This window comes from Mastigoproctus giganteus, chromosome 7 (assembly GCF_048544385.1).
Source record: "Mastigoproctus giganteus isolate SK-2022 chromosome 7, ASM4854438v1, whole genome shotgun sequence".
In the NCBI taxonomy this organism is placed as follows: domain Eukaryota; kingdom Metazoa; phylum Arthropoda; class Arachnida; order Uropygi; family Thelyphonidae; genus Mastigoproctus; species Mastigoproctus giganteus.
In genome coordinates, this window is record NC_143581.1 from 164,476,729 (window position 1) to 164,494,377 (window position 17,649).

Here is a 17,649-nt window from a genome sequence, read left to right on the forward strand (position 1 = left end):
TCATATCGTGCTGTAGCTTATTTTTTTCTGTACAGATCACTTTTTTGTTTCTTTGCAATCAATTAAGATTTCATTGAACTGTACCCCTTTAATATCAGTGTTTTAACCCTTCCGCGGAAAAATGAGTCATCGTAATTTAGAGCAAGGAGTTGAATCCTGGGTATGTCAGTATGATCCACAAACCTCTGGAGTTTGCTACTGCAGCGTCAAAGCATGCAGTGGCAATCTCCCCGTTTAAAGAAAACAAGAATATCTCGATCGAAGATCAAGTCTATGTTTGTCGTTTTCTTTGATTGTCGTGGTGTTGTTCATCATGAATTTGTCCGGCAAATCAGACTGTTAATCAAACACTCTACATTGAGATTTTAGGAAGACTTCGTGAAAAAATTCGAAAGGCACGGCCCAATTTATGGCTGGATAAATGTTTTTTTATCATGACAATGTGCCGTGTCATTTCTCTGTCGTAGTGAGAGAGTTTTTAACGAAACACAAGATCACAACATTGGAGAACCCACCTTATAATTCAGATCTGGCACAGTGTGACTTTTTCTGTTCCGAAAATTAAAATCCACCTCAAAGAAAAGTGATTTTAGGATTCAACAGACATTTAGAAGAACATAACACAATTAAATCGCGAATGGAGCGCTGCAGACGCGGCTGGAGAGTACTTCGAATGGATAAACATTGAAATTGTTGTATTTAAAATAATAAATTATTTAGAAATATTTCTCGTTTCTTTTTAGCCCATCTTGTATATTCCATAACGGAGCTCAGCATCCACCATTTCTTAGTTTTTAAGTCCTTTGCGATTTTCGGCTGTTGAATAACGAAGGAGTGAGTCTGTACAACGAACCTTACGATATCAATAATGCATATCCCTCATATACACGAGCAATGTATGAATAAGAGAAACTTTAACTTTTTATTATAATAAAATATCTCGATCCGATTATAGACACACACAATATCAAAGAGAGAGAGACTATTGCTGAAAGGCTGCGACTTTTACCCTGCGTCATCCACTGTTAATAAAGAATTATAAATAGTGAAGGACAGAGGGAAAAAGTCACAAAGAAAAAAAGGGAAAATAAAAAAGATTTAGGAAAAAAATATCCAAGTAAAATGTTGCTCCGTGTGTTCTAAGCTCGATTTTCTGTTTGCTGGACAAAAAACCATGCTACCCTCGCCTGAGACCAACTAACTCAACCACCATGATGTGAAAAAGACCCATAAAAATTAATCCCGTCATCGATGGAATTCGAACTGAGCTCTTTACATCCCGGTATAGGGAGGATGGAGATCCTGCCAATTGTGCTACCCATGAGAGCATGTCCATTAGCTCAAGCTCAGTGCAAGTGGGCACTTAATTTGCATTTAAACAAATGCACACTAATCTAATAATTCACTTTCCATTTTATGGCAGTCTCTTTTCAGTGAGAGAAGATTACTTTCGAATTTTGGGCTCTGCTCACCTTGATTAAAAGTCTCAATTGCATATTTTGAACACATTTGAGCTTCTCCACTCTTCAAAAGATGGGAAACATGCTCAAACAGTTGCTGACCGCACTGCAGGGTTTGTAATACGATAGTTACGCTTCTGGAGATGGGACTATTTTATTTTATGTATTTTTTAAGTTAATTTCTTTTTTTCCCTCATCGTGTGCAGAAATATGCCTTTATTTCCACGGTAACACGCCAAATTGATCGGAAACTATGGAAGGTTTGCGTACCATAGTTTTCGCGAAAGTAGTCAGAATGAAGACAGCAACTATCACACCTGCAGGCATTTGGACTGCATTAACAACAACCACTGCGTTACGTAGGAGGGTAGTTAAATGATGGAATAAGAATATGGGCTTTTTACCTTAGGTTTCTATAGTCGCCCTCGTGGGGAGCACAGTTGGTAGAATCGCTGTCCTCCTCGCACCCGGTGGTAAAGACTTGAGTTCGAGTCCCGTCGAACTCAAGTCTTTACCACACGCAATTTACAGACAGTAAGTACACAAGGAGCAATATGGCCTTAGTCACTGATGCTCCTAAAACCCTATTACAACAATAGCTTATATAGTATCCAAGAGGATGGTGTATGCAGCTTGCTCTTGGATACTTTTCACATTCCAAAATAGTGACAAAATTATGCTTACCTATTCCTTCATCGAACTTTTGCTGCCTCCCATGGATGTTGATATCTAGTCTTTCGTTATCTGAGAGCACCATTGACTTTATTGTGGTAACTGGAAAAATAGACGATAGATTAAGGTACTGGGTATAGGCAGAAAAGGAAAACGAACCGAAGAATATTTGTCAATGCAAAAAAAAGTAATAAGGAAGGAATTTAGATCAATTCATATTCTATTATTTAGTAAACTTTAAAATGTATAGCATGATACAAAGACAGAATGTGTTATGCACAGTAATTCATAAACAGCAGCCAAAGTAGTATTACAACTTCAAACATCTATAGCGATTTTATTTTTCATGAGAAAGGAAAACCAGTGAGGTGACAATGAAGAGAAATATATTAAATTTATATATGCTCAATATGGTTGCAAATATTCCAACGATATTCTGTTTTCGTATACGTTTTCGTTTTTAAATTAGCCCCAAGGTAACTGAGATCGTGATACTTCTGTAAATGATGTCTCTGGACGGCGTGTATTCTATTATAAGTTTGCTGGATGAAAAATCAAACCTTTTCTGGTTCCTTCCACACTTCATGGAGCACGTTATCAGTTTCTATGATGATAACAAACAACAATTATCACCTTACCAAGAGTTCAATCCAGTCATATTTACCCCTGTGGGAAAAGTCAAACACTGATGATTAGAAAGGAAGTCGTTTGTATACTAGCCGAAACTGAAAACGAAAATTTGGACAGATAAGTATGGTTGGCTGAATCCATTGCGACATCTAAGATTTTTATCTCATTTCCAAAATAATAAATAATAGGTGGACGGTTAATAACCGTCCTTCCACACCGGATAGAAAAGGTCTGAGTTCGAATCCAGTCAACGGCCTGGTTCGAATTCCTTCGCGACGGAAGGAAGTTTTATTTGCTTTTTTATATTATAGCTGAGTTGGTGGTCTTGCAGTGGACTGAGGTTGTGTAGTTTTATTTCCTGGAAGCTCGAGTTTTCGTCTAGCAAACAATCATGTAGACCAAAGAGTACATGCAATTACAGACACAATATGCTGATCTCTCTTGGTGTTTAAATCACACTACAGCAATTTCCTTTTCTTGTGTCAATTATCAGCACTTTGAAAGACAGCTTATGATGGCTGGTGAAAATTCTTTTTCGAATAGGGGCAGTAGAACAACATAAACACCACAATGACAATTACCGTATAATACATTGCAACAATTTAAAGCAGGACTTTGAATGAGTCACTGGAATTATCTGGCGATTGAATGAAAAATCTATTCACAACAGGACTCATTTAAACGCGGGGTAAGGCACAGTTTCATGGCCCTACACTTTTGAATTACCTTAATTTTTGGATTCATTATGCAGTAAGTACATAATATATGCTATTAAACATACCAGCAGGTTTTACTGTAATATTTTTTATTTAATTATTTTTCTTTTGTTCTTAAAATATCCAGTTTATTTATTTTTCATTTTCTTGTAATATGAATAATTATTTATATACTTAAGCAAAAATTGTAATTTTTGAGTATACTGTATACGTAAATTTTAAGTCCCCTACCTAAGCTGAAACCAGGGCTCACAGTCTGCAATTCCCCTCAAAATGGACCCCACTTTACAATGACTGAAACACGCTGACCATTAATTACGTATTTGTAAATTTAATTTCTTTGAAATTCCAATGATTAATGAATTTATTATCAAATTTACATTATGATCAACCTTCTGCTTTTCCTTACCTTGATGAAAATAATCAACCCGTCCAGTAGAAATCGCCTGCGCTGTTAATCTCCAACCATTCAAACTTAACATTCGAAAGTTGGTTGTGTGCAAGTTAATTTTTTTGCTCTTTCTAATTCCGCTGGAAGAATCTTTTCATAAGGTAAAGTAATTTATTAAAATAAGTTTAATAAAGGGGAAAATGCTGCCGTTTGTATTTTTTTAGCACTTGTGTTGGTAAGATTAGCTTTCATAGAGGGCAGCCACATATGCGTCCTTCAAAATTGAGTGTGATGAAAAAGATATTAATAATGTTGCTGCCACTTCCTTCTGGCCAGTGGGAGCTCTCATCAGACCTTTTTATCACAACGGCCAGCAGAGATTAAAACTACCTCGCTATGTATATCCCAGTAAGCCAACCACAAACTCACAAGTATGACGCCAAAGGAAGGAAACCAGTCCATCGCAGAATATATGTACCCCGTCAGTTACACAGGATACTGAACCGCTACCGGATCGCCATTCAGATGTCAATCGAATTTCTACAATAGTCACTACCCGACACATGATACAAAGTAAGACTATACCCCGTAGAAGACCTACTAGGACACAGATAAAACCATTATCCATGGGGAAGATTTTTTATCAGAATGTTAGGAGCATACGAAACAAGTTGGACACATTGGAACAAATGCTCTTGTCACGGTCTGCTGATGTTATCTGTCTTACAGAGACCTGGCTCCAGCCACACCAAGAGTCTCTGGTCGCTGCTGACGCTGCTGGATACAATGCCTACTTCAAATCCAGATCTGTAGCGAGGGGTGGAGGAGTAGCCCTGTTTGTACGTGACATAGCACTTCAAATAATCTCGGTCGCCTACTCAGATTCAGAGTTTTATGAGGCATTACTCGTCACTCTAAAAGTCCACTCAGCACTCTTGGATATAGCAGTCATTTACATTCCACCTGTCCCTAGTCTAGAAATGATAAATAATGTAGTAGACTGGCTTCTCAACAAATTACATGTGTCAGCCACCCATATAGTATGTGGAGATTTCAACCTTCCACCACAGCTCAATAACCTACTGGACACCGTGTTAAATAAACTACAGCCATGCTCCATCTCTCTTATTAATGACCAACCTACAAGAGGTGAAAATAGACTCGACCTAATTCTGTCTTCTGGTAAATGTATAATTGATGTACCCCCCGAAATGTTCTTTCCATCCGATCATAGCCCAATTGCAATGCTCATAATGCTACCGTATGTGGACTTCAATGTCAAAGAAAAAATTAAGAGCCAGCTTGTCACTTCGCCAGCCTTTCTGGACCCAAATAAATGCTTATTTGCTGCCAGCTGTATCCCGTGGGAATGTCTACTTAAATGTGATGCCTTATTTGCAACAACTCTCTTAACAAGTTGGATCAACTCTATTACAGAATTTGCGGCTTCCAAAGTAGTAAGGATGTCATCAAAATCTAAAACCTGGTGGAACTCTAGCCTATCTACACTGTTTAAACTAAAGCAAACTCTGCACAGAAAATGGAAACTGTCTAATGACACACAAGATAGAATTAACTACTCGAGGGCCAGAGCAATATTTAATAGGGAAAAATCTAAAGCAATCAACCGCTACATAAAAGACACACTTGACAGAGGAAAGCTACCTCGTTGCACACATAAAAGTGACACAAATCAGAGGCTTGACAAAGAAGCGTGGATGGACCACATCAGCAGATTCTCCAGCATATATCCTGAGTCTCAAGTCAGGGAGTTTGAGTGGGATCAATTAGTTGACAATGAGATGGAGTCTATTCCTATCACTAAAGAAGCACTAATACAGAGTATTAACTCCCTCAGGCTAACTAACACAGCTGGAGTTGATGGAGTCCCCCACTTCATGGTAAAGTGTCTTAGTCCTTACCTAATTGAACCACTCCAAGCAATTTATAGCTCTGTCCTTGCTTGCCGAGTTTTCCCTGAGAGCTGGAATAAGTACGCTGTAATTCCAATGCCAAAAATTACAAAGCCTAACCTTGTGGAGCACTATAGGCCAATATCTACTGCATCTACCCTGTTAAAAGTACTGGAGAAAGCTCTGTTGCCAAAGTTGTCGAATCAGATACTAGCTGGGCAGCCTCAACAAATTCATTATTCAATGACTGCAAGATCAACAATAACTAACCTCCTCACAGTTCAGGCCACGATACTAAATGCTTTCCAAGCCAGAAAGGAAATTGCAATAATTTATGCCGATATAAAAGCAGCATTCGATAGTCTGGATGTACATGCCTTACTTCATCTTCTCCAACACGCCTTCAAAATAAAAGGAAATTTGCTGAAGTTCCTACAGGCCCTACTTACTTGTCGGTCCATTTATTACCGCACAGATAATCAGATCCTCCAACGCCAACTCCATGCAGGAGTTCCACAGGGTGGAGTTTTATCAGGACTCCTCTTTACTGCCATGATGATCCCGTTCTGCAACGGTAGGGATGATGTATGCACTTATGCAGATGACATTAAGATCCTAACACCTATCCAACCGTCCATGAACAATAGGGCATTATGTGAGCAGATTAATTATAAGCTTCTGAACTTATTCGTGTACTTGGACAAATTTGGCTTGGTCCTAAATCCGCAGAAGACCGTAATCATGGTGTACTCGCTCAAAAAAATCGCCTACGCTCGTACACCCGAAACTTCATGGCAAACCTATCCCAGTTGTTGAGACGCATAGAGATCTCGGAGTAACATTTGATACGAAACTCACGTTCAACTCTCATATTGACCTGACTGTAAAGAAAATGAACTACTCACGTTGGGCAACAAAACAGCACCTCTTGCACGTGAAACAGACTGCAACAACCGCACGATATTTAAGAACCACAGTGTATTCGGCCATTTTGTATGGCGCTGAATTGTGGGCGTCAGCCACCCCTACCCACATTAGGAGAATATATGCAAGTGAATTCTGGCTGCTGAAGTGGGCAAACCATAAGCACCACCTCCCACAACAGTTAAGGACCACGAAGCTCTCTGAACAGCTTAAACTGCAGCGTTTACCAGACATCATTTCCTGGAAACGATTAATAACCGCAATCAAAATGATGACTGGCACGATATCATCACCATGCTTCTGGCAGCTTTGTGAGTGGCACATCCCGCCATCTGCATTAAGAGGTACAAAATCCTTGAGAATGAAGACCAACAGACTGAAGATGGCCGACAGGTTTATACCCGCCAGTGCGTTAGAATCAATTCAGTGCCTAACACATATCGGAATTGACCTACTAAGGCTCATAGAAGACCCTAAATATAGGAAACAAACCGCAGTGTGGCTCGCTGAGGCTACTGTTGCCTAGTAGTTGTGTGAATTTCTGTCAAGAACTGTGTACGCAATTGAATAATGTATATCTCGCACAAGTTGATCAGTGGATGTGATGTTAAGATGAACTTTTGTATTACAATTGCCAGGTCTCTAGACAGAAATGTAGTGAAGAGTAATGCAATTTATATGTCATCTTTTTCGTGTATATTTATTGTATATTTGTTGCCCTTTCTTGTATATTTTAGACATTCTTTTATTCACATTTTATGGTAATCCCCTGGCATTGTCTGCCGTGAAGGGAATTTGTCGCTTACCAATGTACGCATATATTTTAAATTTGGTAGGACAAATAAAGATTTATTTATTTAAAATGAGAGGTAACCAAATGTACAATTTTCCATGAAGCGAATGGCAGACGAAGAACTACTGCTGCACCCTGGATTTTTTTTAATTAAACATTTTGTTGATATAATTCTTCTCCTTTAATACCACTGCACTTGAAGACTGTCCCATCTGATGCAAACAGCACTACTGGGCTAACAGCAAATCGACCAACAAAATGTGTTAAATAAAAGTTCACTTTCCAGAAATCAGGATGTAACAGGTAAGCAGTGCATGACAGTTATTCAAATTTGCATTTCATTGTGGTTTTTACATAATTGTCTTTCATTTTATTTAGTAATTTCTAGGCGCGACTAATGTTATAATTTTATTATTATTTAATTGCTGACTACAGGCTTATTATCATGCTTTTTTGTTTTAATAATAATTATGGGTCGTGGTGGAGTGCTGTGAGTAAACGTAAGGTTTATCTGCTATGCGTTAATATTCAACACAGGGCATATTGTGTGGCAGATTAAGCGTTTTCCTCTTGGCATGCACGATAATTACACCACACAATACAATGACACTTAATTTTTACTTATAGAAAACTATGCTAATTCCAAATCACCTTAGCAATTGACAATAATGAATGGGACAGTTGTCTAAGACAATTTTTATGATAAAAGACTAATACGGCAAGAATACATCACATTTGGGACAGTTATGGTAGATTTTTGTAGGCTGTATCGTATCTATGGAGAACTTCACAAAAGTAAATTTCTGTGATTGGGTGTTTGTGTTTGGGTCGAGTTCTGTGACTGGGTGTTTACTATGAATGTGTAATTTATCTTTTTGATTGGATGTAATTCCCTTCTTATTTGGAGGGAAAATGAGAAATTATTTGTACGTGCCGTTCTTGTTGCGCTGGTGGTGTTGGATATTTTTGTGTGCTGCTGTTCTTTTGCTTAGTAGTTAGTGAAAAAAGTTAAGCTTTTTCGCGACTTTGGGATGGATTCAAGAAAAAAAAAAACGCATTTGTTTTTAAAAATTTGCATTTCAGGGTTGTTGAAAATCGGAGTAAAGAAGCCTTCCTGGACATTGTTAAGACTTCCTTTTCTACCTGATAGTAGTATAATGTCGAATTGCTGGAAGTCGTACGGTTTTCTAAGTGACGAAGCGTTTCAGCACATAGCTGTTAACCATACTCTTCACTTCAGCGAGCCTGAAACTGATGCTAACACCAACAGGATAGAGGTTTCGTGGAGTGGTATTAAACGGCTATTGCCATCAAGAACCGTCGATGGGCAGTTCGACCCCTGCCTAGCAGAGTTTGACGTCGTAGGCACTCTTGCAGCAGTGATATGTGTGAGTTTTACCAATGGAACTTGTAAAGTATACAGACCGGCATGCGAGGACTGAGGTGAGTTTTCTTTGTATTGAGTAGTAATTTTTGTTTAGTAACAAAAGGTTAGGATTTTACGCGACTTCGGGAGGAATTCAAGCAAAAAACGATCGTTGGCTATGGCTGGGCGTCATGAGGTGAGTTTTCTTTGTATTTCTGTCATTTTTGTTTAGTGACAAAAGGTTGTTTTTACGCGACTTCTGGATGGATTCAAGAGAAAAATGGAGTTTTTGAAAGTTTGTATTTATTTTAGTTCCGTATTGCCATTTCTCTTTCTTTATTTAATGTGCGATGCATTATGATGTCATGTGACTTTACCGTGTCACTTCTGGAGAGGAGGACAGGAGGGGAAACCAGTGAGCGGCACCACCTGCCAATCACTGCCTTCTTCCTGTCTTTTCGTCGAAGTACGGGGGGGGGGGGGAATTACTCACGATCTGGAGTTCCACCGAAGTTTCACTATTTTTTTTTTTTTTCCGGCTTTCTTCTGTTTCCTGCCATCCGTTCTTTACTCCCCCCCCCCTATTTTTCTCTTACAGAATGATTTTTTTTTTTTTTTTTTATTTATTATTATTATTTTTTATTTTTTTTTTTTTTGTGGGGAGGTGGTTTTCGTCCACCCGCCACCCCACTCTTCTTTCTGGTGAGGCGTTGGGCATGCCACACTGTCATCAGGGGCCATCTTCCCTATTGGCCCCTTTCTTCTGTTTCCTACCCTCCAGTCTTTTTGCCTTCCTCCCTTACTTTTCTCTTGCACAACGTTTTTTTTTTTTTTTAGTTTATATATATATATATATATATATATATATATATATATATATATATATATATTTGTGTGTGGGTGTGTGTGTATATATATTTTTATATACACACACACTCATGCCCCCACAGGTCTAAATCTAAAAACATCAAAATTACTGCCCGACCTATTTGGCCCTAGAACAAGTTATCAGCGAACAACCCTACGCTCTGTTAATTACAACCGTTGCTCAAGAAACAGCGATCATCTCATTCTTAAATCTGGTCCTAGCCACTGAAATCCCAGGAAAGTAGGTGGCAGGACCCGCCAGAGTACTCTAGCTACAGTGGTACACCCGGTCAGCCTCCCCGTGGCATGGTGTGGTAACGTCGGGTCCCACTAGGGGCTCGGCGGCTAATAGACCGGAGGAACAAAGGGCACAACACAATATACAGCACATGACCCCCACACACTTCAAATCTCTGGCCCCGATACAATGTACACCTGCGGAGATGGGAGAAATCCCAGGAGCCGTTAGACACTAACATACCTTATACCTTATTGTTAGGTTCGATTTTCGGGAAGTAGTATTACTGTATATAAGTACCATTATAGGAATGACGAATCAGTTGTATATATGACGTGGAGACCAAACTTCCATGTTTACCCTTGCTATGTCAAGGCTAGGCGGAGGCAGACATGGGCGTCTTGCGAATTTGATGGTAAGGAACAATAAATTTTTAATCATTATTTGCAGTGAAAGCAATACTGCAATATCTTAAACTTCTGTTATAGCTAAAACACAGTTCTTAGAAAACTGATGTTCAACTTCAGAAAACAACTTACTCACGGATCTCTGCTACAACAAATGGGCCAGATCTAGCACCACCCATTGTCCGCACTGATTGGATTCTAATCACCATGATTTTGTTAAAGTGAATGCAATCCTTCAACCGAGTAGAGCCTTCTTACTACAATCCTTCGTTTGTAGTAGGAGTTTTCATTTTCCACTAGTGAAAAAAGGTTAGATTAGTTTGCTTCACGAAACTCAGGATGGATTCTAGCGAAAAACGGTAGCCGTAATGTTTAGTGTGCATCTTTTATCTCTTGAATCCGTCGCGAATTTAGTGGCGTAATCTAATCTGTCGTTGTTTTCACTAGTGGAAATAAACTCCTACTATAAACGAAGGTCAGGTTTACAAGCCTGTCTATCGTATTCCTGTCGGTTCTACTCGTTTGCAGAATAACATTCATCTAACGTAATCATGGTGATAAGTAGCCAACCAGCGCGAAGCATTGGGCAGAGCTAGATACAGCCATCTGCTGTCGCAAAGATTCATGGGTTCATTTCTGAACTTGAGCCGAAGAAGGTAAAAAGTACCTATTTAGAAATGTTATAAATTTATTATCAAGTATATGAAATTTTATAAATTATGTACTTGAGTATTAAAATATAAAGGAATTCCACTGAAGGGAAAATTGAATTAAAGTATAAATGACAAAAGCGAAACTGTGCGAAAAAAATGATACAAATCAATGAAGTGTAGTATGGAAGCACATTATGTTATCATATAGCACTGCGTTGAACCTATTTTAGTAAGCATGGCGTGCCCCAAATATGCAAATTAGCTCATGCGTAGTACTTCGAAATGAGTATCCGATAGAGTATTTCTATTTAATACGTGCGTATCTGCAAATTCTGATCTCCCTGCCAGACAAAATCGAGCCCCTTCTCCTCGTACTCCTTAAAAATCGTATGAAAGAACACACCGGACCGAGGTGTTTAGTAGCGGTGTTACTAATATGGGGTGTTAATAACCCTTGACAAGCAGCCGACATACAATGGTAATATTCCATAACTCTTCCATGAGAGCAGTTCACTGCTCAAGTACCGTTCTGAGGGTGGTGGTTAACTCAATTTTTGTCTCCTCCAGAGCATTACGTACGTGTTCAGTGGAATTCAGATCTGGAGACTTCGGTAGCCATTCCGGAAATATTCTCTTTGTAGACAGCCCACATCAGTTTCGCTCTTTCGTTAAGAGCACTAAAAGGAAATGGCATTTTATCCCACTCCATAAGGCTTCAATAGAACTATAGATTTCGTCCCTGTACAATACAATAGCCTGTTTTTTTTTTTTTTTTTTTTTTTGGAGCTGTGGGTGTAGTACAGCTACAAATGGAACATTGACTGTATCATCAGACCACCTTTTCTGTTGTGATTCCCTTCGCTGAAGTTCGTGGGTTGGTTTTGGTTCTTTCGAGATGAGGATACATCTAGAATCATCAGACTGAAACTGAACTCATCCGTATCATCATTCGACCATTGCTCTTGGGTTCCAGTTAACACGCTCACGACACCAATTGGATTGGACCTTTGTCTGCGGTAAGGTGAGAGCGACAAAAATTACGAGTCGCGAGCATATGCACCTCATTCCTGCAGCCTGCTATATGAAGTCTGGCCGGAGATATTCCATTCCGAGGCAGCTAGACGGATATTCAGCTCAGCTGTCATCTGCTGGCATTTTGATTCTTAGTCAACCTTGTACAGCTCTTCTGGAAATATCATCTATCTCCACAATTCGGATATCACATTTCCCAGATATCCAATTATCTTCGCTTCTGATTGGCCCCATCTATCCGACCGTTCGCCGTTGAATTATGAAACGTTACTTAGACGTGTTAGATATCCGTAGTGGGTGACACGATCCAACCGGCTGTTTAAAACCACATATCAGAGTAATATTCACTTATGTAAAATTTCATCGGTTATTATTTGATCGATGTCCAGTTTCAATGTACTTAGGATAAGTGTGCAAACTCGATTTATTCCCCGTCATTCTATGTATAAAATATCGCGATTCTAGTTTGTCGTTTCCAGTGTTCAAATTATTTAGGATTTTAAATATTTTATAAGTCGAATTCAATTATATTGGGTTGGTTTTATATTTTAATATCAGTAATCCGCTGATTTATGATACCATGTTTTTAACGAGATTTGATTTGCATGAGAAAGAACACTTAGGCATTCTTTTCAGTATTATCTAAGTTTCTTTATAACATTTAAAGGAGGGCGCTCATGTTAGCATTAGCTAAGCATCAGTCATAATTATGAGAGCATCTTTGGATTCAGGTGAAGTATCTGCAGATTGGAGATGTACAAATTTCTTCCCTCTTTACAAAGGGAAATGAAAATGTGAAGTGAATAATTATTTCAAATCCAGGTCGCAGAAAACACATCGTAATGTGGCTAACTACATGTAGAGAAAACATTAATTTTCAAACAAATTCAAGTATCGCATGCTTGCGAGGTATAAAACAGTATCCGTATATAGACAAGTAGAACCTCTTAAACAAAAGTTTTTTTTTTTTTTTTTTTTTTTTTTTTTGTTTTCAAATTTGTTAATGGGTACTACTCTTAGACTAATGTTATTAGTGGAGCCCGCGAGGGTTCAGTGCTTGGGCCCTTGAGTGTTTTCAGTATTTATTAACGATACTCATGAAGGCAAACCAAGCTTGATTGTATCACCTGCAAACCAAGTTTGCAGGTGATACAACGGATGGCAGGATGCTTCATGATAGCAATCAGCGTTTGCTTCTGCAGTAAGGCCTAGAAAAATTGGACGAATGGACTGGAAAGTAGCAGTTGAAGTTTTAATTTGATAAATAAATTCAATGTACTGCATATGGGCAGCAGTATAATCTGCTATTCGGTGTTGTGAATGATGAAAAAGACCTTGGAATCACTGTACATTTCAACGTGAAATTCTGTAAGTAGTGCAGAACTGCCTATATCAACGGGTTTGCCATTGATATACAGGAATTGTGAGATGATTATCCCATCGTTTCAAGCAATGGTTAAGCAGTACTATCTCGAAGCCTCGTTTTTGGCATTATGTGGACTGTTGGAATTGGGTGCAGAGAGGGGCAATGAGATTAGTCAGGGGCACAAATGTCTGTTCTCGCACCAAGGAAGGCTTCAATTCTGCGAATTGCAGTGTATGGAAACTAGGGCCCTGCGAGGAGATCTGATTCTTCAATCAGATAGGATATAAGAATTTTTAAATGGTTCGGTAAAGAAAATGCTGATGATATCCTTACTCTTCTCGTTTGAAGTATGTAGGCGAGAGGAGAGGAAGTTAAAGCAATTTTAACTAGTGATCAAATAATTAATGGTATTCAGCAGTCATGTGGATTTGAACAAGCAAAAAAGTCAAAACTAGTTAAGCGAATTAAAGAGTAAAACAGTTTATCAATGGAAGTACCTACCTATGATTTTAGCAGTAGGTGGACGTGATGATATTTCATCGGACAAGGGCTTGAATGCATCATGGGTTGGAAGCTTTAATTCTGTTAAGAAAGAAATGCATTAATTGCCTTAAATTAAACAACACTATAATTTATACAATATAAAGGCTCTCTAGGATAAAAGCACTAACCGCATCGTGGGTTGTCTTCTGAACTTTTTAAAATATTTTTCATATTTAAGTGATTGAAGTAGACGAACGTAGTTCTTTTATATAAATGCATTCCAGATTAAAGCTTATATACAAGAATGACTCATAAATGAAAAGCTTTTTATAAAAAAAAATATTGCTCAAAGTATCAATAATATGAGAATGGTCTTTCTACTAATTCCGAATAATCTTTGGGGGAGTTTTGTGATTATCGGAGCGTGAATTTGCACGGCTTTGAGTTCCTCGTTATTTTTTAATTATTTGGCTTATGAAATTCCCTGGAATTCAGATTCAGAAATTGCTGAAATTGAGCGACAAGTTTTTTTTTTTTTTTAATTTTTTTTGCAGATTTTCTTTTTTAATTTGATCTAATTTTTGAAATAATTTCACTGTGATGTTGGCCAACCAAGCCAAAATAAGAACAAATTAATATTAAAAAGCATTTATGTACAAGGTTTTCAATTTTAGGAATTTGTACCACGTATGTTCCCATATTGAGTTTTCAATCTGGTCAAAATTTCGCCAGAATTCGCATTAATTTTTTGCACACGCCTCGACTTTATAGTGCATTGCATGGCCGGGCCCCCCTTTTCAATAAAAAAAATATAATTTTTTTTTATTGAAAAGGAACCCACCCTCCTATTTTGCCAATTCTAGCGAAAATAGGGAACTATCAGAGCACGTCTGACTAATGACGATAATAATATCATAATGGGCATTAATTGCTTATTGACGTCAACTATGTCTTTGAAAAATTGCGAAGTGGTTCTTTGTGATTAGCATTCGAACTGTGAATTGTCCCACTGGACTAACTTTTGGATTCCTGTTGATTAGCTCTTCTCCTACATTTCATTATCAGTCTACATCCGAACAAGCTTGTTTTTAACTTTCTGATGTTTCGATGCAGAAAGGAATGAAAAATTAATTTCGGTGGAGGATTAACTCTTCTCATTCAGACTCTCAGACTAACTGAAGATGCCATCCATTCTGGCTCTTGGTTTTAACGTTTTTCAACTTATTTTACTAATTTTGACGAACCAATGCGAAAAGGGCGTACTTTTCCTGAAGGGAAATCATTTTTAATTTAACGTATTTTAATGGAAGTTCATCAAAGCATGCGGATTAAAGGGAGGTGAGCCTCGAAATACGAAGCATTTGCTGTTCTATTCGTTAATTATTTATCAGTCGAAGCATTAGCTACAAACATGTTTATTTAGGAGGAACTCAGATTGCACCATATTAATTATAATAGTTAACTGAATTACGATATAAGTATCTTTTCAAATGTTTGAAATATACACTGATGTTCAAAGAAAGTGCATCACCACTTAAAATTGTAATTTTCGTCCGAATAACGTAAGTATATAGCAATATTTCTTACGAATTGCATCAGATAAGATTGACACGCGTAGGTTGCAGTCATTCCTTGCTTTTGTCAGGATGGTGAGTTACGTGCAGTTGATGCCATGAAGAAAGAGTGCTAGCTATCGTTGCTTTACGTGAGGAAGGATGTTCTTCCCGTCATATTGCTTATAGTGTGTCTTGTAATCAGTCGACAGTGAGAAGATTTCTTTCCAAACTCAAGAATACTGGTTCTGTTGATAGGAAAAAAGGAACCGGACGCAAACGAGTCTCTACGCCAAAACAGGACCGATGTTTGAACCGCTTGTGCCTTAAAAACCGTAAAGCTTCTTCGTCTGAGCTGAAAAGAGAATGGTAAGAACATACAGGAGTGGTAGTAAGTGCAGTAACAGTCAGAAGACGCCTCTTCAATAATAGACTTGTAGTCCGTCGTCCTAAAAAGCCTCTCCTCACACAAAATTAAAAATGACCGATTAATTTGGTGTAAGGAGCATGTCAAATGGACTCCCGAGCTGTGGAAGTTGGTTATTTTCTCGGATGAGAAGAAATTCAATCTGCATGGCTCTGATGGGAGACAAACGATTCGCTGTAGACGTGGTGAAGAATACCATCGACTGTATTGCTAGTCTACAGTGAAATCCCCAACCAGCCGAATGATATGGGGGGGGATGCATTTCGATCACCTGCAGTTTATAAAAGGTTCGGTAAATGCCAATGGATACCTGGCTATATTGGAAGGCAAATTGCTGCCGACCATTTCAACCTGCCAAGTAACTGAATCTTTCAGGATGACTCTGCTCCTTGTCATCGGGCGGAAAGTGTAAGTAGGCACTTCTGTAGTAGTAGTAGCAGTGGCATTTGATGCAAGGAAGCAAGTGTATGAGCTTATGCAGCATCAGCCAAAAAAACAAAAAAATCACACCATTCCCTCCAAATGCCTGTCCAGTTCCTCCTTAAATTTATTCAACCTATCAACTTGCACAACGACAGATGGAAGTTTGTTCCAGCAATTAACCACCCGCTGGCTAAAGGCAAATTTCCGCACATCTATTCTACATCTGTCTTTTCTTAATTTGAATTTATGTCCCCTTAGGTTCGTAATCTGAACAAGTGGAAGGATCCCATCAGAATTCAGCGTGCTCAACCCATACAAGCCCTTATACACCTCAATCAGATCACCACGCAGGTGTCTAGTCTCCAGCCACTGCAATTTGCAGAACTTAAGCCTCTCTTGGTAAGAGGATCTCTTCATTCCCCTCACCAATCTTGTTGCCCTTCTCTGTACACGCTCAAGTAAATCTACATCCTTCCTAAAATGAGGCCTCCAGACCTGTACGCAGTACTCAAGGCGTGGTCTGACCATTGCCTTATACAGAGGGATAATCACCTCCTTTTCCCTGCTAGCAAAATTCCTATATATCATTGACAAAACGCCATGACCTGCCCTGGCAGCCTGTCTGCATTGCTCAGAAAACTTCATATCTGACTGCACAATTACTCCCAGGTCTTTTTCATTTTCTACCACCTTAAGTGTAGTACCACACAGTTGTACGTTTCTCTGGGGTTACTTCCAGCCATATGCAGTACTTTGCATTTGTCAAGGTTAAACTTCAGTTGCCACTTCTTAGCCCATCTGCCCAAATTATCTTCATCCTGTTGCAGTAACACACTGCCATTACTGTCATTAACAACCCTGCCAGCCTTTGTATCATCTGCAAACTTCGACATTAAGCCTGATATACCTTCATCAAAATCATTGATAAATATACAAAACAACAGCGGACCTAACACCGAACCCTGTGGGACTCCACTAATAACATTAGTCCAAGAAGAGCAGCACCCATTGATTACCACCCTCTGTCTTCTCCCACTTAACCATCCTTTTATCCATTGTAGCAACTTACCCTTAATACCATTCTGCTCCAATTTGTACAATAGTCTTCCATGCGCAACAGTGTCAAAAGCTTTCGTGAAATCCAAATAGATGATATCAAAATTATTTTTTGCATCCAGTTCCTTTGTAACCACATAATATCCTATCAAATTTGTCAGACAAGACTTTCCCTTAACAAACCCATGCTGTGTCTGAATTATTGCTGCAGTCTTGTCTAGATGATCCTGCAATGCATCTTTAACCAGTGACTTCATTTCTGCATTAGAGGTTCGACAG

The 17,649-nt window shown here is 38.7% G+C and overlaps 1 protein-coding gene across 1 annotated transcript in view; it reads right to left on the reverse strand.

The window, feature by feature from the left end:
• LOC150083312 (lachesin-like) overlaps window positions 1–17,649 on the reverse strand; it is a 271,161-nt gene that overhangs the window by 1,559 nt on the left and 251,953 nt on the right. The window contains exons 7-8 of the mRNA XM_090377171.1: window positions 13,930–14,010; window positions 2,145–2,234 (exon numbers count right to left, since the gene is read on the reverse strand). Of these exons, the coding sequence (XP_090233297.1) occupies window positions 2,145–2,234; window positions 13,930–14,010 (171 nt within the window). The remainder of the gene's footprint in view (window positions 1–2,144; window positions 2,235–13,929; window positions 14,011–17,649) is intronic.